This window comes from Ammospiza caudacuta, chromosome 4 (genome assembly GCF_027887145.1).
Source record: "Ammospiza caudacuta isolate bAmmCau1 chromosome 4, bAmmCau1.pri, whole genome shotgun sequence".
Taxonomy (NCBI): domain Eukaryota; kingdom Metazoa; phylum Chordata; class Aves; order Passeriformes; family Passerellidae; genus Ammospiza; species Ammospiza caudacuta.
Genome location: NC_080596.1, coordinates 10311536 through 10335097, shown reverse-complemented (window position 1 = coordinate 10335097; position 23562 = coordinate 10311536). Strand labels below are relative to the sequence as shown.

The 23562-nt window shown below is 44.8% G+C and overlaps 2 protein-coding genes across 2 annotated transcripts in view; one reads left to right on the top strand and one right to left on the bottom strand.

The window, feature by feature from the left end:
- The window catches only part of ARHGEF38 (Rho guanine nucleotide exchange factor 38), a 35886-nt gene extending 22058 nt beyond the window's left edge, over window positions 1-13828 (bottom strand). Inside the window, exons 1-3 of the mRNA XM_058803754.1 lie at window positions 13426-13828; window positions 2608-2813; window positions 30-153 (exon numbers count right to left, since the gene is read on the bottom strand). Of these exons, the coding sequence (XP_058659737.1) occupies window positions 30-153; window positions 2608-2813; window positions 13426-13828 (733 nt within the window). The remainder of the gene's footprint in view (window positions 1-29; window positions 154-2607; window positions 2814-13425) is intronic.
- A 3682-nt stretch (window positions 13829-17510) lies between these two features.
- The window catches only part of PPA2 (inorganic pyrophosphatase 2), a 41790-nt gene continuing 35738 nt past the window's right edge, over window positions 17511-23562 (top strand). The window contains exons 1-2 of the mRNA XM_058803752.1: window positions 17511-17574; window positions 22470-22724. Of these exons, the coding sequence (XP_058659735.1) occupies window positions 17511-17574; window positions 22470-22724 (319 nt within the window). The remainder of the gene's footprint in view (window positions 17575-22469; window positions 22725-23562) is intronic.

Here is a 23562-nt window from a genome sequence, read left to right as displayed (position 1 = left end):
TGTAGAACTCAAGAGGACAGTAAACATACCGATTATTTGCATGGGTGGTTCCACATCTGTTGTGGCTTCTTCCAACAATGACAGCAGTTTGGCTGATAGCTGATGGACCAATTCAACGTTGCTAAACAAGCCATCCACGTCAAAGCGAGCGATCTAATGGAATACAAATAGTAAGCAGCTACTGACAAAGGATAAAGAAGGACGTTGTGTATTACACAGCTTCTCTTGCTATGCCCTGAGTGTTCAACACTCCAGGAAGCACCACTTCTGCAAAACCTCATATAAACATCCTCCTTGTGACTTCAAGGACACATACACAATTTTCACATTAGTATAATATGGTTGACGCTGTTAACAAAGTGTATGTTATCAAGTGTTTTTAACCTTATTTTAAACTATCACTAACTGAAACTGTTTACCTAGGAAGGAAATAAATATTATCATCTGAATAAAGAAAAGATCCTTAGCTGGCTTTGAAATGTTTGTTTACTTTCCCACTGGGGAAAACAATACTTGGCACTAGGTTTGATTCCCTGATTACCACCCACTATCAGAGGCCACTACAAAAACTGAGAGCTTGGCACTTTGGTGCCAGCTACCAGGTACAAAAACTCCAAGATAGCTGGTGCCATTTAAATTAGTTGTCCTTTAAATCCAAAGTCAAGATCATATAACTTCCACTAAAAGAAACACATTTCTAATTTGGGATATTAATACAACCTAAAGAACTTCTTACAGAGCCTGGGCACACAACATGGATTTCAGTGAATTGTATCCATTTCTAGCAACTGAAAATTTGGTTCTGTGTCCCTCCTCATCTTACAGGAAGTAAATTATTTCCAGGACATGTACTTTTCATTTCACAGCAGGGCAATAGTTACTATTTGGGGATCATTGGAGATAACCAGTGGTAATGTGCTCATACTGAGAACAAAGACAAGACCAGTTTCATCACCCATATCAATACTCTCTGAGCCTACCTCTCCATTTGGAAGAGAACTGCTGATTTACATGGCAGCTTACCAGATGCCAGGAGGATCAAATTGCATGCTATTGTAACAAAATCAGAAATACACTTCCAGTACTGATGCAGTTAATTTCTTTATAAGCATTATAGGGGCTAAAACGTGTTTTATCCATTTGGAAATATGAAACAGATTCATTGCCTAGACCAATTTTCTAAATACATTATAAACTTCCAATATGGTAGTTTATTGGAGAGCTAGCATTAAAAACATGTAACATTCCTGAAAGCCTTTCAAAAATGCAGAGGTTATTAGATTAAGACAGTTATAATCTCTAAATTACTTTTCCTGTATACATCTAGCACAGGACTTCTGACCTCCTCCCCAGCATGTCTACATAGTATTTGGAGCTACATCATGCATGGACACTTCCACACATTAACACAGTGGCAAAGGACAGAATCAAAAAGAATGTTTTTAGTTGGGTGAAAAAGAGTGACAGAATACAGCACTTTTGTCAAAAATCTCAGCGAGTTCAACCAGGGAATATTCTCGCACCGTGCTGGCCAGGCTGGGGAGGAAGTCAAGTGGAGACTACTTCTAAGTGGATGAATGAGTGAGGGAGGAAGAAGAAGTCAAGAACTCCTAAAGTTATGTCAGCAGATGCCAGCTCTTCTGAGAGTGGGTTGGAGCAAATTCTGACACAGTCTTAGAAAAGCAAAAATGTCCTGCAGAAGTTTTAGCAGCACAGGTTAAGAGGCACTGCCAATGTCGCCTGATGACACTTTGGCCTCTGCATCTGCATTTTGTCACCACAAACCCTACACAAAGATTACGTGGATTAAGGTCTGTTTAAAATTATTTTTATTCTATTTCTGCAGCAGATATAATTTGTGCAGCCTCTGTTGAATGCTAGGCCTCACAAACACGAATCTTTGTCTGGACAATCTCCTCTATTTCCGGCACCATTTTTCTACAAATTGAAATACTGTTGAGGAAAAGGTGCTCTTTGAAGTCTCAGCTGAAAAAGAAAATAGGTATCATTGGCCTAATAAGGTCTTTTCCATGAAAGGTAGTTTATGAGCCTTTTTTCTTAAATGTACCTCTTTTGTGTGAAATACAAATATCCCAAGTCCTCACTGGCCTGTCAAGCATGGTATTTATCCACTACAACTGTCTGAAAGGATGAATAAAGTTATCTTAACAATTGAATTTAACCTTGATGCAGAGATTCATGCCATTCCAGTCTCTACTGTGGGAAAAACCTTCATTTTGAGGTTCCAGTAAGCATCTGCCATGGCACATAACAAGGGTTATAACTGCAGAGCAGAAGGCAGAGCTGGAAGCTGCTGCTGCAGCCCATAAGCAGGGATGATAATATCCAAGCTGACCTCTGGACAAGCACCTCGATGCAGGCTTTATGCAAGTTCAGCACAAGGGTTCAGGAGCATCTCTGACCTCCCACGCTCCCCACTGTCAGAGCCCTGACACATCACATCCCGGAGCGCTGGCTCCAGACCCGCTCCCAGCACCACGTCACTCTCCTGCTGGCACTTGTGCTTGCATGGATATTGTCTGCAAGCAGAACGTGGCTGAGTTGAGACCTTGGCACCATCCCCTCATCCTCCACCCCAGCACTCACCTGCATGTTTCTCAGGGGCTGAATCACTTCCTGGATGCAGAGATCCAGGTCACTGATAAAGTCTTTCTCAGTCTGCAGGAGTTCTGCGATGATTTTCACCCTCCTGGCCATCATGCGTCGCCTGACTTCTTCTTCGTCTTCTTCTTCTTTGTCCTCCTGCAGCGGGGTGGCAGGGGCTGAGGACACCGCCTGTGGAGCCATTTTTTCTGGTAAAAAAAGGAAAAGATTTGTGAGGAGTGTCATAATTCCACATGCTCATCCAGCTTGCCCTGCATGACCATGGGTGGTGGACAAACAGCCATGGCGAGCAGGAAAAGAAGCATAAGAAATGGCGAACCCAAATCAGACTGAGTGTCATCCCATCTCCTTCTTGTAAAAGTGGACAGGGGTATGCCCAAGCAACTCGTCCATTTGGCATTAAGGGGATAACCCATCCCCGGCTCCTCTGGTTTAGATGTTTGGTATTGGGCAGAAATTTTCTATGGAGCACAGGAGAGTCTAATTCTCGTCACACTGAAATTCCAGGATAGCTGATGCCCTTCTACTCCTTTGAAAACAGTAGTGGTCTGACATCTATTATGATTTGGAGGATGGAAAAAATGTGCTCCTGTGAAAGAAAAAGGCTGTTTACCATAAAAAAGCTTCACAATAATAACCTTTGTTCTGTACAATGTAACATTGAGTCTATTCATGGGAAATTGAGGACTGCAAGTACTGGATGACAAACTTTAAAGTGAAGACAATGTTACTAACAATGATGATGAATCCTCCAGTTCTGTTTAAAAATATTTTTTTGAAAGAGACAAAGGAATTCAAGAAGAATACGAGAAAACCTTTAATGATCAATAACAACCATTTCTACAAACAACAGAGATCATTGGGATTAGGACATTCTTCACTGCTTTTTGGTACTTAACACCTAGGATATCTGATTTGTCTCAAATACAGGAAAATGCAAGTGACTCTTCTACAGATGGGTAATTTATGTACATTACAAGACCTGCACACAACCTACTTATCTGTAATGATGGTCTTCCCACTTGCTGGTTTGTAAGCCAGCCTGCAGAGATCCATGTCAGCTCTAAAAAGGGCACTGGCAATCCATATTTTTCATTAAGAAATACACACAAAATCCAAAAACGAAACCAAAAAAGACCCGAGTCAAAGATTTCAGAGGCTATTCTGGTGTTTTTCTGCTAGCCACAAGATGGTGCAGAGTACCAACAAAGATTGACATATCATTAGCGTGCTCAAGTCTGCATCACTCAGGCTGAGCTTTGACAGCCCTGGCTTTTATTGCTCAGCAGCAAAGGATGGGAATCTCTGCCAACAATCAACTGCTACACCTTCAAGTCAGCTTCTTGTACAGACTGTACTGAAGGAGGTAATAAAAAGCAGTATCAGGTGCTTTGCTCACTGATCATATTGCATTTATTTTAATTGATTGTTAAGGGTAAGGTCATGAGCACTCCAGTGAGCATTGAACAGTGCAACTGGCCTGTGCAACACCAGCCAAGGGGGTAGAGGATAGCCCACAGCTGGACCTGTGGCAGCCAAGCAGCGTTCAGGACAGAGGGCTGTCAGCCATCTTAAAACAAGAGGTGTAAAATACAATAAATCAAATATATCATCTTTACCCATACCTTCTACAATTATGCTGACCAGTGATACTCAGAAAGGAAAGGTTTTTATTAATGACTCTCCCACCAGGTTTTTAAGTGAGACTGATGTGACCACAGATAGTTTTAAATAGCTGCTTTTGGGACAGCATGTCAGTCTCTACAGCACTAGTTTTAAACAATGAGGACCAAGAACCTAAACAAATCTGGGTGGGGGAATGGAAGGCAGAGGAGTAGGGGAGCTGTTTTCTCAAACATTTTTGTATTTAGATACACTTTTCAGCTTGGAGTTTTTAGCCTTGAAGTTTGTGCATAACACAGGCATGAACATTTTGTCCTCGAGTTTGTACAGAGACAATGAAACGGAAACATGAAGAGAATGTCTCCCCTCTGCAAGGCCTTGGCTATCAAAAGAATTTTAGGCTTAACCTTGCACTGATGAGTTCGTGCTGCTGCAGAGCTCATCCACCAAAGGTGCTGTGTGCTGAATGTTACAGACTCTGCTCTTTAGTGAGTGGGAGAGCAAAACTGGTACCAGTATCACTTCAAACCTCCCTCAGAGAAATTTACTGCTAGGGTTGCAGAATGCGACCACCTTGCCTGCTGCTGACATGCTAAAGCAGCAGGTACTTTTTATTCTGAAAACTTACAGTATGTAACCACATTTATTAATTCACAAGGAACCATATGAACAATCCATTTATATTTAACTTTTGCACCAAAACCAGGATTTTTCTTTAGATTGAGTGTGAAACTGTTTGCATGCCTGCAACTCTGTGTGAAGAGTTCAGGGCAACTCCTGAGAAAGCACAGAGAGGAAGATCTCAGAAGTTCAGTTTTGTCTCAGACACAGATGTTATCATATCAGATGGAATTTTAAGGTAAACACAAGATGCTGTATAAAAAAACTTTCTAATCTTTATACTAGTGGCAGGGGAGGCCATTATATGAGCAAAATAAAGCCACTGTATTTCACTTCAGGCTGGAATTCACAATCCCTCGAGAGGCTGTTCTTTCAGTTTGTGTCATTAGATAGCCCTGATCAAATTTGATTCTTGAATTATGTCAGGGCTCATCTATTATCATTATTTCATAATAGATAATAATGCTGGGAAATAAAAATTATTCTCAACAGGAAGAAGTAATCATGAGAAATATCAGTTAGATGCTGTTTCCTTATAGAAAACATGTTTTTTAATAAATGTTTCCTTTAGTTAAATGTAATATAATTTTCCATTTTCACCCAATATGTTAACTTTCTCATTTCAGGCATATCTGTCTCTATAGAATGCAACAGCAAGGTCTTGAAGTGATGATTACAGCCAAAATGTATGATTTCATGTTCAGCTGATTGCTTTTGACCAGTTTGAGAACATTAGTAGTTTGCTGAAATCCTTGCGGAGTAAGTGCAAGTTTAATGAATGCACAAACAGTGAGAGCATATCTGGAATATAATCAGACTCATTTATACCTGGTAATGTGTACCAGCCCTGGAACAGTTGAAGAGAGGATTAGCAGGAAAAGACATCGTTGAGGATTAACTGCTACAGTAAGAATTTGACTCATTTGTCCTCAGAGATACCAGGTATAGAAAAATGAAAAAATAGTCTATTGAATAGATTGTTAAACCATTGCATCTTAAGCCCAGTTGACAAAAAACTAACTGATACTTTTACTAGACATAAGAATATAAAGTAGAAGGCAAAGTTTGTAATTAATGCTTTTGTGACGTCAGCTATCTGCAGGAGTTGCCTTTCTGGAGGACATTCCTTTGGAGATGACTTAGGTTATTCAACTGTGTATTGAAGTACAAAAATACTTCACAAAGTATTGTGAAGTTGCACAAAACAAGAGGTTCATTATGTGATGACAAGGACAAAGAAGCCATATATCTTACAAAAACAATTTCTTGCAAGTGTGAAGTCTAAAGATGTCCCCCAGATGGAGACATCCCACAATGTGGTGAGAGCATGGAGGAACAGAGCTTGCAATGATACTGCATACAGCAGCTCTCTTCTAGGCCCTGGGCAGGTGCTGGGGGACTGTTCCAATCTGCTTAAAGGGAGGAGAAGAGGTTTGCCTTAATCTACAACTGCAGAAAGGAACCAGGCTCAAAACATACCTGAAAGTGAGATTAAAACATAAACGACGTTAAATGTTGGGATCCAGAGCGATAACGCGACTTTATTTTTCATAAAAGAGGGAAGAAAGAGAGAAAAGCAGAAGAGTAGGAGAATGCCAGAATAATTACAAGAAGCACAGGAAAGGGGTTACCACCACCATGGGTCCAGCGCTGGCTGATAGGGTGCGATGGGGGCGATCTGGGCGGGTGCAGGGGGTCCTTCTCCGCTGAAGCCTCTCCCAGAGGAGCCCAGTGACCCAGCAAGGGAGCAGCGCCACAGCAGCAGGACCAGACCGGGATGGGGAGCATGGGCAGCCTCATTGGAGCAGCCAGGACAGCACAGACAGCAAAGCTTCCAGCGCTGGGTAGATATTTGCAGCACAGCCCCCAGTGACAGCTTAGGCGTTTGCTTTTTTTAGAGGGTTTTGAAAGAGGCAATGGTCACATCCACTTCACAAAGTTCATTGGCTGGCTCCTGCTGTATCAAAAAGTTTACTGCTTGCTCGCTTAATGTATCAAAAGTTTGCTGCTTGCTGCTCTGCTGTAACAAAAGTCTGCTGCTTGCTTAATGTATCAACTAAAAGCTCTATGAATAACTTTCAATAGGATGCCTCATTTTCTAAAATAAAGTCGTTTCTAAAGTTTTTGTTAAAGGTAACTTAATACTTTAATTTTCAAACCTTAATCTTAGAAGAGGTAATGGAGAAACATTCCTTACATTTTACTCGTTCACTACAGGGACCCACAGCAAAGGACTGGAGGACCAGCCATAGCAGGGCTGCAAGATCTCTGTGCATAAATCTCCCTGGTTTTCCTGCCTGGAGAGTGAGCAGCTCCAAGAGGTCTGTTCTATCCATCCTTCCTCACAGGTAAGATGCTCTGAATGGATATTACATTTGCTCTTTGTGCGGGGACCCAGATTTCTCCCCATCCAGTTCTTTCCATGTGGAACCAGAGGAACTAGCACAGAATATAGGAACAAGTACAGTGATGCTGGTGTGTGGAGTGAGTTACAGACCTTTTTGTTACCTAGGCAGAATTTGAAAGATGCCAAAGGAACGTGAGTTCTCACTCACACTGTGCAGATACAAGGATTTTGCCTGGCACGAGGGACTGGTGAAGGCAGAAGTTATCAAGGTATAACAAACAAATTACAGAATGACTGTGTTTTCACATGTTAAACATGAGTTTTGTATCACCCTGGATAAATTATTCCTCTGTGAAAGCAAGTCCTCAGATAGCCTTTACCCTCAGATAACCTAGCAATTACACAAGGGAATGTACACCGACTTTTATCAGCTGGATTTGGGAATGAAATGCAGGCAGCCAAGTCCAGAGCTGTGGCAGCTTTCCTCTCCTTCCTCATGCTGTCGCTCTGGCTCTGTTTTCTACACGCCTGTATCCACTGCAGGAGCTGGAGAGGCTGCAGGACACTGAGACACTGGGATCCATGGGAGTGAGGGAGCCTGAAACAGGACAGGCAGTGGGGAAAGATGGAGTGTGACTCTAGGTGCAGATGAAGTGCATCACGTTAGATAACACACCTGAGTTTTACTCCAGATGCCCCTCCCTTTGTGAGGGACCACATGGGGTGTCCTTACAGTTCCCACCAGAGTTCTTACAGCACAACAATATGGTGCAAACATGGTGCAAATTAGGCCACTGAAAACCAAGTTGGGCACTGAAATAGAAAAATATTGGGAGAGACTTGAGGAAAACCTTTTTTTTTTTTTTTCCCTTTACTGAGAGACTCATGAGAGAAGCATTGTTCAGGAGCAGGTTTGCTGTGCACAGGCTGTAACACATGCAAAAAGCCCCTTTTCTGAACCCAGGAAGAAAACACTGCAGGACCAGGATGACCTTGCACCCGTATTCCTGGGCAACAGGTTTGCTTATAAAACCTGCATCAGAGACTTCCATGCAATTAGGTCATCCAATCTTTGATCATTTTTCTGTTCCATAAGGTACAGAGAGTATTTACATTCAATGTGCAGGTTCTTTCTTCAATTCCTTGACAGCAGACCGCTCTAATTATGTGTGTGCTGACAGGACTACAGAGAGCTCCCATGTGACCGTGGTGCAAGGGAAGAAAGCTTATCATCAGGTGACAGAAGAATGCCCTTATTGTTAGCTCCAATACTTACAAATAAACCTTCCCAAGGTGTCACACACCGGTATAAGTACACCACCCCTGGCACTGAGCTAATATGTTAATAGGGCAGGAACTGAGGAAGGGCTGCACCTGAACTGCTCCCTCCAGGACACAAGCACCTCAGGATTTGGCATGGATTAGCTGTATGAACTGTGGCCCACAAAGCAAAGTATCCCAATTAATAAAATGTTTGTTTATATGCTCAGAAGAGGATCCATAACTCTCCCTGTGTCCCAGTCTTCCCTTCGGCTGCAGTTCCCAGTTCTACTCTTAGCTCCTAAGAGTCCTCAGCCCCAGCAGGGCTTGGCTGTGCTAAGTGCTGTGCAAACACTGCAGCACAAAATGGATTCTGCTCTGAAAAGATGGGCTCACTTACCTGACAGACAGGGAATAAGCTCAAGGAATAACTCCAGCTTTATTGCAGCACAAGTTAACAGAATTAGATCCCCCGAGCCTAAATTTGCATGGGAGAAAATAGAAGTATTTGTTAGATTGTGACTTCTCATCCCAGGGGGGATGAGAAGGGGGAGAGACTTTTCATCAAGCCATCTCCTGCATGTCAGGAAATAACCTGAAGTTTTACTCCTTACTGTACTTTAGCAAGCCAGCCGCTGCACGGATCAATACATTCTGCAGTGAAATAAGACATTATCTGCATTGTAGTCCATAGAAAGCTAGCACAAAGCAAATAAGGAACTGGGGAGTGGCACAGGGCATCTTTACACCTGGTGGGAGGTGCAAGAAGCTGACAGCATGGGCAGCCCATGCAGGAAGAGGTGGTGTGCTCTGCAAGCAGGGAGGAGGATGGGACGAAGAAAGGTGCCCTGCCTGAGATGGAGCAAAGGTGGCTGGGCTTTTGTACTCCAAGGGATAGTAGTTTTCCAAGAATTTGTATCATTTTGCTGGTTTCTGCATCATCTGGTGCAGAATATCTGGTGTTAGTTATTTCTCATAACTACATTAGACAGAGAAGACACAGAGCATTCAGGGTTCAGACATGAGCTCTGAGGTAGTGTATTGTGGTAGCTGTGTGATTTGAATCACCAATACAGGTACGTCCCTGATGCATTTCAAATTGAAGTGTGTGCAAATCACTTACCAGGGCAGTTGACCCGTTCACAGCCAAAGTTGTAAGGGAGTTAATATGTAATAATTTGTAAGACAAGGTGCTTTTTTGAGACACTAATTGTTTTGCTGAGCACTGAAAATATGATCTCTGATTCCTTCAGGAAACTCACTGCTTTCAATAGCTCATTTTTCACAGCAAGCACAAGTTTGGCATATAATTATTAACAAAAAAAAAAAAACAGCAACCTGCCCAAAACTTAACAGACAATGAACTATGCTTCAAATGCCTTTTCATGGTGTGCCCTTTTTAGTTAATAGCATCTATCCCCATGACACACTGTATGCTAATCTGCCCTGATCTTGCAAACATTTGTGTGCCAATAACTGCACCAAGCAAACTCCTTTTATCAAAATACACAGGTACTCACAGAATGGAAGCTTTGGATTAATTCAAAGACTGATCCCAACATTCATACAATACATAAATATTAATATAGTTACTTTTAAAGCTGCTACTGATGGATTTTCACTTTAGAAAAGATAACTCATACCAGCTAACCAGCTATAGATAATACATTTGAAAGTAGAGATGCTAAATATCACTTTTTGTTTTGCAACTTCTTCATTCCTCTTGAAAGAACATACTTGCTGAATTTTCTAGTGAATGTAGAGCAGAGCAATGAATAGAAATGTCACAGGAGCTCTGCCTTAGCTCTTATAATGATCCTTGATATTATTTCTTCATCTCCACCACAGATGCTAGTGAATATACCTTCCTTAACCCCATTCTTCCCTCTTCAGAAGAGCAATGTCCAGTTGATGGAAGACATATATATGGCCTGATCAAGGTATTCCTGGACTCTTCCAAGTATGCAAGTGTAATCTGAGCTCTAAATGACTGCATGGTTTTATCATGAACCTGGCATTTGATGGCAATTACCTTATTTACCCCTATCTAAAATGGGGCTGGCAGGCATTTGGTTATCTCACAGGATGAGCTGAAGTACAGTCACGAATGCTTGCCAAGCTCCTTGAGAATATAATAGTTACTTTGCATCTTATTTCCTTTTTAAAAGAGTAAAGTCAGGAAATGTTGCACGGCCATTCACACCAGATAAGCCATTGAATAGATGCACCTACTATAGTCATTAACCATGAAAATGCTTTCTTCTGTCTTAACCAATCCTTAATTTTAAAGTGAAAAACACTTGCAGAAGTTTCCACCTTTGGCAATGCTATTGTGCACTGCTGTTTGTAGAAGGACAGAACAAACCACCTCGATTACCCTGGAGATCTAGAGTGAGAAAGTCTCCTTCTCACTCTTCATAGAAAACATTGGTCTACTGTATAAAACAAAACTTAAAAGAAATCCAAGCACAGAAATTGAATTCTTAGGAGTTTTTATGCCTGACTGCTTGCTCTCTTGGGCTTTTTGTTTTGTTTTCTTCACAGGCTTTTATTTGGGGGCCTCTATTTCCACCACACCGGGCTGCATTTTGAGCATATACTCCAGGGCTGTGGAGGAACAGCCCGGTTCCTTCTCAGGGGAACCTTCCGAGCCTGCAGGGCCTGGAAGGGACCGGGATGTGCCTCGGCTGCGCTTCATCCTGCACAAATGAACTGCAATGCTGATGCAAAGACACCGTGGCCCCTGAGCTCTGCCTAGGCTGCCTGCCGCCAGCACAGAGCAGGGTCCTGCAGCCCCCGTGGAAACCTGCCCCACTTATGGGAGATTTCCTTCTGCAGGGCTTGCTGCTGTTGCATCCCTGTGTCTTACACATCCTTGTCTGCGCTAATACCTACCCCAGGTCCGCAGATTATGTGTTAGAGAACAGGAGCCAATAGAAGGGAGAGGCAACTAAACACAGAGCTTTTCCCACAATTCCTGTTAGAAGCAAGTGCAAGTTCCCATTTGTATCTTTTTACAGAGCATTTACCACTCTAGGGTGATCAGAAAGTCCCGACCGGGTGACACACACCAGAAAAGCTGTCACCAACAGGGCTGCTGGTTTTCTTAACAAGAATGGAAAACTCAAAAGCTTTGTGCCAACAAAACCACTTCCTTGCTGTAAGCTGCTTTGCATCCAAGTGCTACGAGAAAAATGCAGAACACAAAGGTGTCCAACCACAGCACAGCGTCAGTGTTGGCAGGCAGCACATTAGGTCCGGGATCCGGGATCCGTGATCCTTATCAGATTCAGGCACATCTTCCTCAAAAAAATTTGATCCAGGTCAGGCCTGGGCACATAACTGCAATTCTATGGCAAGTGCAAATATATTTTATAGGAATTTCTACTGCCTTTGTATTTTCACTCTGAGGACAGGCAACTTCTAATCCAACGCAAAGCCTGCAGGTACATTTTTAACCCAACATTGTTTTTCTCAAACAAACGGAGGCAAACAGAGTGAGCTGATACCAGCCCATGCTTTGCAATAGGCGGCCGTGGCAGTCCCAGCATGTGGCAGGAGCTGTAAAGCTGGATTTACTGTCTCCTTGGACTGCTGCCATAAACATAACCTCAGCTCTGCCATGACTTCCTGGGCTTCCCCACCTCCTCGCCTTCAGATTTTAAACAGGAGACATTCATGGCTTGAACGTGGCTGACACAGGACAGAAAGATTTCACACCTTTTTGCTGGATACTCGTCTGATAACCTTGACCTCACTTGGCCAACCCCATTTAGGAGTTAAAATCTGCTGTCTTGATGGGATTTGTGCCATGAGCTTGCCACAGCTATCCGTGCCCTGAAACACCCCTGCCAGATTCCTGAATCGTGGGCCTGACCTATCTGAGTATTTTTCACCTTCTCATTGATTAGCTATCATGAGGAGGGAAGAGCACAATTGATGAACCTCTCTGTTTCAGCATATGCAGTCCCCATAGAAAACCTATTATTTTCAGGCTTATTATTTTATTTTCTGCTTTTATTGTCTCTCTGAAGCAATGCTACTTCCTAATTAAGTGCATCAAAATCACAATACAGCAATCCAAAGTATTTTTCTATTTTATTTCCTCATAAAGGATTATGGTTGCAAGAATGACTGCCACTAAGCAGTTATAGCACTATTAGTAATACACACTTATAGTATAATAATACTCATACCCTGTTGTTCAAGACCCTGGAAACTCACAGAAATTCATCAGTTGGTGTTCCAGAGCACTCCCAGAAAATGCTATTCACATTCTTCATGCTTTTCCTCAATTTGTGGCATCACATTTAATTTTTGATTGACAAACCCAGTACTGACATACTTTACTACAATTTGTGTTCCATATGCAATTTGGTTATTTGAAAAGCAACTCTCTCCATAATCACAGAATGGTATAATTTTCATCAGTATATCCATCTGAACATGTATTTGGACATACTTTAGTTCAGGCTTGTACAATCTATGCAACAGTTTATAGACCACAATATTTTTAATTGAGAAAAAAAAAAAGTCCTTAATGCTTCTAATGACTTGGCACATACCCTGCTTAATGCGACAGCCAAAGACAGATAGGATGGAGCCATCCTATTTTCACATTACTGTTTGTGTTGCAAATGCATTCTGGTGAATGAGAAAGGGTTTCGTTGCATACGAGTTTTGCAGGCACTCACCAAAACCTTCAATTATATTTTGTGTCCCGTCTACAAAACACCATTTAGAAAAATTAGGGGAAACATGTCACAGCCTGGAGGTGGGGGGCAAGGCTGAGAGGGGTCATTGCTCATTGCTCATTCCAATGTGGGTGTGGGGGGGCAGAGCCTGCCATTCCCTTCTTTATCTGAAGGCTGCAGCCTGGAGGGCACGGAGACACCAGCCCAGCTCAGAGCATCCCTGGCAGCAGAGCACTGAACAAGCTTCCCCAGTACCTTGCAATTTCTGGCCGTACTCTGTCCTGTCGGACTGACTCCTCCTCAAGTTGCCGTGGTCCCCGGCGGTGGTGCTGCTCTCCACCACGGGCTCCGTCCTCCTCCTCTGCCCCAGGTACAGCTTGTTCCTTAGCAGGGTCAAATTCCTCAGCCTTCCCCCGGTGCCTTCCTTCCCCGGACAGTCCATGCTCGCCCCGGACAGCCCTGCGTGCTGCTGCTGCTGGAGGGGGACAATAGCTCGATATCCGGGGAGGTGTCCCCCTTGCCCAGGTGAAGGCTGGCTGCTTTGGGCGTGGGTTTGCAGCAGGGCTCGCAGGCTCCGCAGGGCCCCGGGCTCAGCCCTGCCACCTGTGCCGGAGCAGCTCCACCCCCGGGAAGCTGCCGCCCCGGGCAGCGTTTGCATTCACCTGCCCCGTGTGCAACGCGCCTGGCGGGGCCGCTTTCGGAGCCAGCCCCAAACCGCAGCCATTCCCGGCCCTCTCCCTGCTGCAGGGCCCGCTCCTCACCGCGCCGCAGGGCCCGGGGTGCCGGCACCGAGGAGAGGGAATTGCCTCCTCCCGGCTCCGGCAGGGAGGTGCCCGAGCGTGGCACGGCAGAGCCCTTCCCGCTCTGCACTGCCGGGCAGGTGGAAGCGGAGAGCAAGGCAGTGGGAAGGGGAGGCCAGCCACCCACTCGGCCCTCACTCCGGCAGCCTGGTCAGGACCTCGGCTCCTTGCATATCAAGTTGCATCTGCCAGTCTCCTGACCCCACTAAGCTTTTGGGCTGGAAACTCCGGATCTACAGGTTTGAAAGGCGACCAGTCCCCCAGGACAATGAAGGAAAGGGCTGAGAAGGACATGAAAGCCCCTCCGGGAGGGAGGAAGCAGCGTGGAGCTGATGCTTGTCTCAAACAAGCTCTGTCCCGCTCTACACTATGCACAGAGGGGCCAAAGCCTGAAAGCCTGCCAAGGGCCTGCGAAAGTGAAGGACACCACAGCTGTGATAGCCAGGGGAGTGGACACCAAAACACCTGCTCATAATACCTCTGGATTAGCCCCTGGAAGAGATCTTATTATCCTGTCTGTTAGCAATGGCCTCTGGCACACATGCACTGTCTAGTGATCCTCTATAGCGCCAGTCTAATCAAGCTCATGTCAAAACAGCAGGAGTTGCTGGCATATAAGCTTGGACTGGACTTATCCCGGGAAGAGCCCCAACAGCCATCAGTAGCAATCACTGCTGCTGCTGTGATACCCAACCCTGCAGCCCTGGCTGCTGTAGGAAATGCCTGGTGGGAGCCCCATGGTGCAGCCTCACGCACAATTATTGCCACAGCATCTGCCAGGGGACACAACGAATGTCCTCTGACAGAGGCTGGCAGAGTGTTTGGCTTTAGCGCTGCCACACTGTGTCCCTGAAGGACTGTCTAGTAAAAAACAAGCTGGGATGAGACGTAGTAGTGTAACCTCATTTCCAAGTTTTGTTTTTCTTTACAAAACGGGTCCTGTAATGCAATCTCCTCATCAAAGCCCTTCATTTCTACCCAGTAGTGAAAATAAGAGGTTATGAAACTGTTAAGCAATAAACTACGTCAAATTGCAGCACCAGGCCAGTGCTGCACAAAGTGTCCAGCCCAAACACAGCCTGGCAGAGGAATAAAGTGGTGAGGGGAATACTGGGAAGACTTTGTGCTCACACAGAGAAGTCACATATTACATAGGCAATTCATATGTTACGTCCTGCCTCCTCTTTGCTATTTCCCAAGAAACTCTTTATTCTGCAAGTCAGACCACAAAAGTTCCTTGAAAGGCAAAGCAGTGGTGACAGCAGGGAGAGGCGTAGGCAGGGACAGACTGGTAACACACTTGTGACAAGCATCAAAGCTCTAGCAAGAGGTAGTACACAGACTAAAGCGGGAGTTTGGGAAATCAATCAGACAATTTCCTTACACTGGGGACTTTGGGAGGAGTTTTTACTTGAAGCAATAGCTTGGTATTCATTGAGGGTGGTAAAACCGGTTTAAACAGTCACCACCCTGACTGCCCCCCTTCCCCAGATGAATTTGTTCCCATTATTGCTGCAGGGTGTAAACACACACATTTGAGATGAGATGGAGGAACTGATCTGGCAGAAAACTCCTTCCCTCGCCCCTTTTCCCTGGGCTATTTTCCATCTGGATCTGTGCTTCTGATTAGTTCCTCATCCAGCTAAGGAAGCAGTTGTGGCAGCATGAGGCAGGGGATGACGCAGGGCACATATGAGCAGCTGTGGGTAGGGCTGATGGTTGCTTAGGCCAGAATTACCCAGAGAAGGTATTTCTCCCCACCAGGATTTCAGTGCCATACTTCTCAGGTAACAGAGGTCCCACCGTTTTAGATTAGATTTCCTTATATTTATTTAAATTCAAATGGTTTGGGGGAGAACTGGGGAATGTATCTTGGCCGGGTGAAGGTGGAAGAACAAATTTAATAGAATTCTTGGCATTGTAAGTTCTGGCACATGTGCAGAGTTACAGCCAAGACAGGATGTAGTAAAGTTTGCTCAGGTGTTTATTACGACAGCAATCTCCCCACATGTAAAAGTTGTCTTCCTCTTCAATTCAGTCACAAGGGGTAAAAAAGCCACAAAACTGTTATGGGGAAAGCCAGCGGTAGTTGCTGCTGCTGTTGTACTTGGAATGGTTTACATGGCTTTAGCCAGCAGCATTGTTTTGGAGAAAGCCAGGAGCCAAAGCAGGCCTACACCACAGTTTAGAATGTAGATGAGAACTTATTTCAACCTTAAAATATCTCCTCTGTGCCACCCAACAGGAGAAAGGCTGAAAATACTGTATCTTCTGTGATACTCCAAATGAATGGGACATGCTCAGGACTGGTGGCTTCTCCATCCCCTTTGGAAGGAGGGAGATTTGAGAGACAACCGGGTGTATCCATCATCCCATTAAATCCCATCACAGATTTACAGCAGTGGGCTATGCCTGTGCAATCAGCAGAGGGATTACATAAAAACAATCAGATGTGCTTTTGAGCAAGACTCCCTACAAACTCTTATTACTGTTTGCTGATCTTTACTGACTATAACAAAATGCCACAGAAAGCACAGGTCAGAACTGTGTGTGAAGCATTAACTGCCACTCACAACAGTATGAGCAACCCTCTCTCAATTTCAAATTATTCCTGCTCTCTTCTGGCCCCATTAGCAACTGATGGGAAAACAGTACCAAAGTCACTAATCCATAAGACAAGATGAATCTATGGTATCTACGTGGACAAGATGCTCTTTTTCAATGAATGTGGAAATCTCTTTTACTACTTTGTTATGCTCAATTCCACAGGGCAAACTGGAATCCAGCTGACGCAAACACTCACAGGAGTTATTTGCATGGAAGCCACCCTGCTTAAGAAACAGAACAGATGCTGGTGTCAACACAGAAAATATTGGCATTGTGTTCCCCAGCAACTGTATTGGCCACATACAAGAGCTGATTGTTGTATGGTCAATGCCAATCTTTATCTCAGTCCTGAGCTATAAATGAACCAGAAGCACCATAAAGCTGATAGCCATTAAGTAAGCAAACAGTTATTTGTTTTCTTGTCATACCTCACAGCTGTTACAGATTTATTTATAACTCAGGATCCCAGAACTTATACAAAAAATACTGGTGTGGGTTGACTGCCATGCCTGTTCCCTTTGAGTGGATGCATAGATCACTGCTGGAGTCCTATGGCAATGGCATGGGATTGGCATTTACAAGTTTGCTCACTGCAATGGCCAGCACACACACCAAGGAAAAGAAAGTCACAGTCAGAGAGACTGAGAGTGACTTTGCCACTTTCACCTATATAAAAAGATCACATTTGACAGGCAGTGGAGAAGCAGAAAGGTACCATGGTGCTGCTGCAGAAAGCTGTCCTACCTTCCCCACTGGTGGAGCATGACAGCAGAGAGTGCAGATGTCTCTGTAGCTCCCCATCTCCATACAGAGAAGCCTCAGTGCAAATAAAAGCAAGCCCGTACCTTGTCACTCAGCCTGCATGCACGTGTCATAGCAAAGATGTCTTCTGAGGGACGAAACATAAGATAAGAACAATCCTGTGTAAGGCCCATGGAGGACTTTGAGCACAGGAAAGTGGCTGGTACGTACACTCTACCTGTTTGCAACAGTGCTGGTAAGATAAGAACAGCATGACAGGTGAGGAAAAAAGCAATAAAAAGATAAGGTGTAGGGACAGGTAAAACTGGAGTCTACATGCTGATTTTTCACAATGAATGAATCAAAATTACTTTGAAATATACATAGGAAAAAACTTCAAACACCTTTCAATAGTACAAAAAGAGAAAAAAGCCTGTCTTGCAGGTGAAAAGTTATTTAGTGTGGCAGTCTCACCTTCACTCCTACTGTTGATCTTGCCAGACTAGTGATTCCTGTAGAGAAACAGGTCTTTAGAAGTAAGTGCACAGTGATAATTTCTTTTAGCCCTGTCTACAGTGTTTCTTGTCTAAATATTTGTAGGAAAAAATCATAAAGTACATGCCTGCTGGGGCTCAGGCTAGGCTGTGGATATTTCTAAGAAGGGATGGCTCAACCTTTCAAGATATGCAATCTATCTCCTCTGACTGCTGTGATGCTTTCTTACTCCAAACAAAGCCTCTGCTCCAGTTTACGCACACAAAAGGCTGACGTGTTTTCTGCCTACAGAGGGGGACCCATCTCTCAAATTGAAACACCTGCCAGAGAGGAGAAGGGATGCTGAGAAAAGGGTCAGCAGGGCTTGGATTGTCCTTGCAGCGTTGTGGACCTGTCACTATCCAGCCAGGGCTTTGTGTAGGTCTGATAGGCTTGGAGCTGGGCCAGCTCCCAAAGGGGGACATCTAAGGGCAGTGCTGCTTTGAAAGGGCTGGGAGGTGAGAAGGAGAGAGAGCTTGCCAGGAAACCGAGCAGCCCTTTGAATTCTTCAGTGTTAGAGCCGTGTAATTTTCTAAGGAAAATAACCTGACTCTGTTGATCAAGTAGATGGCACTGTGATATCAAAGCTAATGAGGAAAGACAAGCAAGAGAGCGAGGCTTAGGTAAAAGAACAGGAAGATGATTCTTCATTACTGGTGTGTTTCAATGTAAAATAAGAGGGCATAGAAATTACCAAGATGAAATATTTTCTGTGGAATTCTTTGAGAACCTTATGTCTGGCAATTCACAAATCAAGAAAGGAATGGAACCTAAAAATGGACCATCATGAGCAAATGGAAAGATTTTCCTTCTAGGTCTCTATTTTGAATCATTATAGATTTACAGCTTCACACTAAAATTTTATATTTCCAGACAGTATTTTTATAGCTGAACTGGAGCCTCTTTTTTTTTTTTTTTTTCTCTATGTTCCTGTTTGTGCTCATTTGTGAAAGAATGAATGAAAGAATGAACCCGAGAGAATACAATTTGGTGATTTTTGTTTTGTGATGGAGAAGTTGCCTTGGAGTAACAAAGATAAGAGTCTTAAAAAAAAATTAAGCTTCAGTTCATACTCACAAACAAGTTTAATGGGAGTTAGGGTAGGCTGAAAATCCTTGGTTCACAGAGCTTAAAATTAACTCAGTACAGATGCCTAGGAGGGAAGAAATGGACATATCTGACAAAACCAGAGTCAGTCGTGGTGTCCTGGCCTCTTGATAGGCAAATCACTTTCTAGGCAGAGGTCCAGAGAAGTGTGGCAAGCAAACCTAACACACTTCTCAGGGGAGCCTAACAAAAAGCATGGTTAAAAAGAAACAAACAGCTTAGACAAAACAGCTCAGACAAACAATTTATTCGGGGAAAAAAAGAGTGTAAACTTAAAATCTTCCTAACAGTAATGAGTATTATGACTAAATCCAAATTTTGCATAAATACAGAAGATCAGTCTCTTTAAACCAGTTGGGTTACAAAAGTGACTTCATTGCTGCAAAACAAGGGTTCACAGTCTGACTCAAAGTATTTAGTGTCTTTGGGATAGGAGCCTCTGCTCTTATTCACATTGAGATGAAAAGTAGTGTAACCTGATAAACCTAATTCTAGTTACTGAAATACACATTGATTCCTTTCAGTTAGATGACACAGTCTTTCACTGCCATCAGGCATCCATCAGTGAGCAATATACAAATCCATATGTGACTTGGCTGCTTGTAGACATCCTCTCTAGACATCCTCTGCCAAATCCAGCTGTGCCAAAGAAAGGGGTCACCCACTCCAATGATTTGTCATCCTTCTCCTGCTGAGGACTCAGTGCAAAGATCTGCAGGCCCTGAACTTGCTTTGGCTGAAAAGCAGCCTGAATAACTTAGCCCAAAGTCCCTAAACTGCCTCAGCTAGCCTTGCCTGGCTTGATCTGCCCTAGGGAGCACTGGTTCCAGCTGACCCATTGGCAGGTGGAGGAGGTGGTGCTGGCTGAATGAGAGAGCACTGGCCAGCAGGCCCAGGGAGTGACCTGTTCCACCGAGGTGGCTGGGCAGGCAGGGAGGAATCCTGGCTGTAACTTCTGCATACAGGTAGCAGCAAAACAGAAAGCTGGCAGGAATTGATTCCTTTAGATTAACGGTCTTATAAGCCATGGAGATAGAACTTATATTACAGCAAAATTTAATGATAATGATGTGATCACCAGCCAAGAGCAAATGCACTGAAATAGCACGTAGTCGTACTAATGAAATTCTTCAAAGCTTTATTAGGTGAAAAGATGAAAATTATTTTCCTTCAGGAGGATGGGTTTCCTTAAATTAAAATATAGATAATATTTTCTGCATTTAATTTGCACAGCATTTTAATGGGCAAAACATTAATTTTAAAATATTTATGTGTGTATATACAAATTTATCTAAAATCCATGTAAATGTACACTGCAGACTACAAACTTTTAAAATAAGGACGTCCTTCAGGCTTAGATGGTTATATTGCTGCTGAGTTTTTGCTATCCTCCAGTGGCATTTTGCTGGAATGAGATTCACCCCTGTGCAGAGGGCAAGCATAAAACCTAAGCACCATGTAAGTTCTACTTAAGTCTTAAGGACCTGGCTCTAATTCCATTGAAATAAATAGAAATATTTTGATTGTTTTTCAGCAGGAGCTGTTACAAGGTCGATGAACGGGATCAGTCTTATAAATGCTTTTTGCTGGCCCAATTGGAATGATATGCAAGGAGCTAGATGTAAAACACTTGGGAATGAATGTGAAAAAATCCCTAGGCAGTAAAAGACTTGGTAATTCTGGAGAATTTGCTTAAGGTAAACACTGGAACCAAAACATTGATTTGAAGGATGGTAGGTAAACTTATTCTAACCAGGGAGCTGGTTTTACCCAAATATGACTTGAGGAGTATTGGTGTATTTCAGCTGTATTCTGTGAAATATAATGCACAATACTGAAAAATACAATCAAACCTATTTAAAGGATTAATATTTCTGCAGTACTAGGATAATTATGGATACCTTAGAGTACTAAAGCATCACTCTCCTCTGGTAGCATTAGCAGGGTGTCAGGGTGGTTTTCTGCTGTATCATCTACCCTTGCTAGGTAACATGATGGCATTTATTTATGCATCTAAACAGTGCCTGCACAGAAACTCGTTTATATTTAATAAATTCTAAGTGCTTCACAGCTGATTTCCCATTACAGATGAGAGAGTTTTAGGTAAGACCATGTTCATAACACAAGGCAAAGGAGAACTCTGTGCTCAGACTTGGTGCATCTTACCAGGACTCCTCGACACTGCAGTGTGTTTCACTTTTCAGTTTGTAGAGGAGAATAAATATGAATTGGACTCCTACTAGAATAACCTTACACCCATCTGTCAGCCTTGCAAGTGTAAAAAAATCCTGTGTGTGTTCTCTGTAAGTGATTTGTAAAGGCTCTGACTTTATATAAATGAAGTTCAGATTCCTCAGAACCAAGCAGAGGAGGAATTCTAGGCCTGTAGCATGTGTTTCCTTTTAACCATGCCCATTTCAGCAGCAGGCCAACTCAAAGAAAGCACATAATGGATTTTATTATAATAGAGAAAAAAGTTATATAGGTTTTTCCTTTTTTTAATTACGCCACATGAAAAACAGATTGTTTGCCCTCTAGACAAACTTAAAAGACTTAGAACTACAGAGAGCTGCTGGTATCTGAGGAGAGCCTAGAAGAAAGACGGAGAGGGACCTCTTACAGGAGTATGATGGGACAAGGGGGAATGGCTTCAGACTGAAAGAGAGTATGTCTAGGATTAGATATAACAAATTCTTTACTGTGAGGGAGACACTGGAACAGGTTGCCCAGAGAGGTTGTGGATGCCCCATCCCTGGAAATGTTCATTGCCAGGTTGGATGGAGCTCTGAGCAACCTGGTCTGGTGAAAGGTGTCCCTGTCCATGGCAGAGAGAACTACAGGAGATTTAAGGACCCTTCCCCACAGATCTATGATTCTGTGAAGAATTTCACCCCTACATGTTCAGTTCAGGGGATTACCCCTGAAAACTTTGCATTTGGTGAACTCAGATGCCAACTCCTCTGATGAAATATGAAGTACTATTTTGTAGCTTCTGCAAAAGTGGGGAATGGCCCTGCAAAATTGCCTCTCTGCTCTTCTGGAGATGCCTATCGTCACAAATGCAGCAAGCAGTGCAACATATCAGAGGAGACTATAGCTTTTTTCTCCCGCCAGAGCCTTCTTGTAATGGGAAATCTACACACTAGAATACAGCTCCATCAAGGACCCAGAGCACCGACACATTTCAGAGGTGTGCATGGGGAAACAGTAGTGAGGCCATCATGAAAATCGGCTCTAGTGTAAGTTCAGTGGGACCTCCTGTGTGTCAGTTTCTACTCGCTCCCTCGTGTCCCAGTGCTTGGCATCACGGAGAAGAGCCTGGCTCCATGCTCTCGGAATCCCCCTTTGTGGCAGCTCTGGCGGCCTGCGAGCACCCAGCCTGGGCACACCCGGGCTACCACCTGCGCCAGCTTGCCTGCCTCCCGCTGCGGTCACCTACTGCCTCAAGGAGGTGCTGCCTTTCCTCACTATTAATTTCGACCCGATGGAGCCCTCCCTGAGGCTGTGCAGCTCCAGCCTCCCTCTTTCCCCGCGGCGCTGCCCTGGGCCCGGCCGGCGCCGCAGCAGGCGGGGCAGGGCCGGCGCGGCGGCGGCCGCAGGAAGGGGAGGGAAGGCGACGCGCGGCCGCCGCCATCATGCGAGCGCCGCCGGGGCTGTGGCGGCTGCTGCTGGCGGCGCGGGGGTGGGGGCGCCTGGGCGCCATGTCCCGCTACAGCACGGAACAGCGGGGCCGGCCCAACTCGCCCGACTACCGCCTCTACTTCAGTAAGTAGCAGTCCCCGGACTCCATAAACGCTTTCTTTCCCTGGCCCGCGGGGCGCACGGAGGTGGCGGCGGCGGCTCCCCCCGCCACGGGCTGGCTGAGATATCGCCCCCGAGCCTTCCCACCGCTGCAGGGGGAGAGCAGTGGTTTTGTAGAGAGTGAGGGCAGATCCTGTAGACACCCCGGCTTTTGGAGGGGATGCTGGGCCTGCTCAGCCCCGGGCCGGCCGTGCCATTGCCGAGCCCCGGAGGGCGCCGGGGGTGAAGCGGTGCCGTGATGCCGTGTAGCGGCAGGCGGGCCGCGGGGCCTGTGGTACCCCAGGACAGCCGTGAGAGGCTCTGGGGTGTGGCAGCCCAGCCTGTCCCTGGTGAGCAGGGCAGCCCTCCCTCCCACCAGACACGTCACCGAGGCGGGAGGCTGGCATCCAAATCGTGGGGCTCCAGCCCGAGCGGGGCCGGCAAGCGGCAGTGCGAGGGCACGGGCAGGGCTCCAGGAGGCGTCTCAAGACCCAGCGAGAGCTGAGGATGTGCCTTGCTCAGTATTACGCATTTTCGTAACAGTGTTGTCTTGTTTGTGTGCCAGTCCTATCGCAGTGGGTTTGTACGTTTCTGGTCCATTGACCTACAGTCAACTCTGACGTCTGCTGGTGTGGGAGAAGCGGAGGCAGCGTGTGCCCGCTTGGCAGCGCTGCCAGAGCTCCCTTGTGCTCATTCGTGGGGCTGCCAGTGCAGGAGATCGTCTAGAGAAAGTCACTTTATTTGGTGGGAATAAACAGTTTACCACTGAATTTTGTTTTATAAACAGAATTTAATAAACAGCTTACCACTACATTTTGTTTGG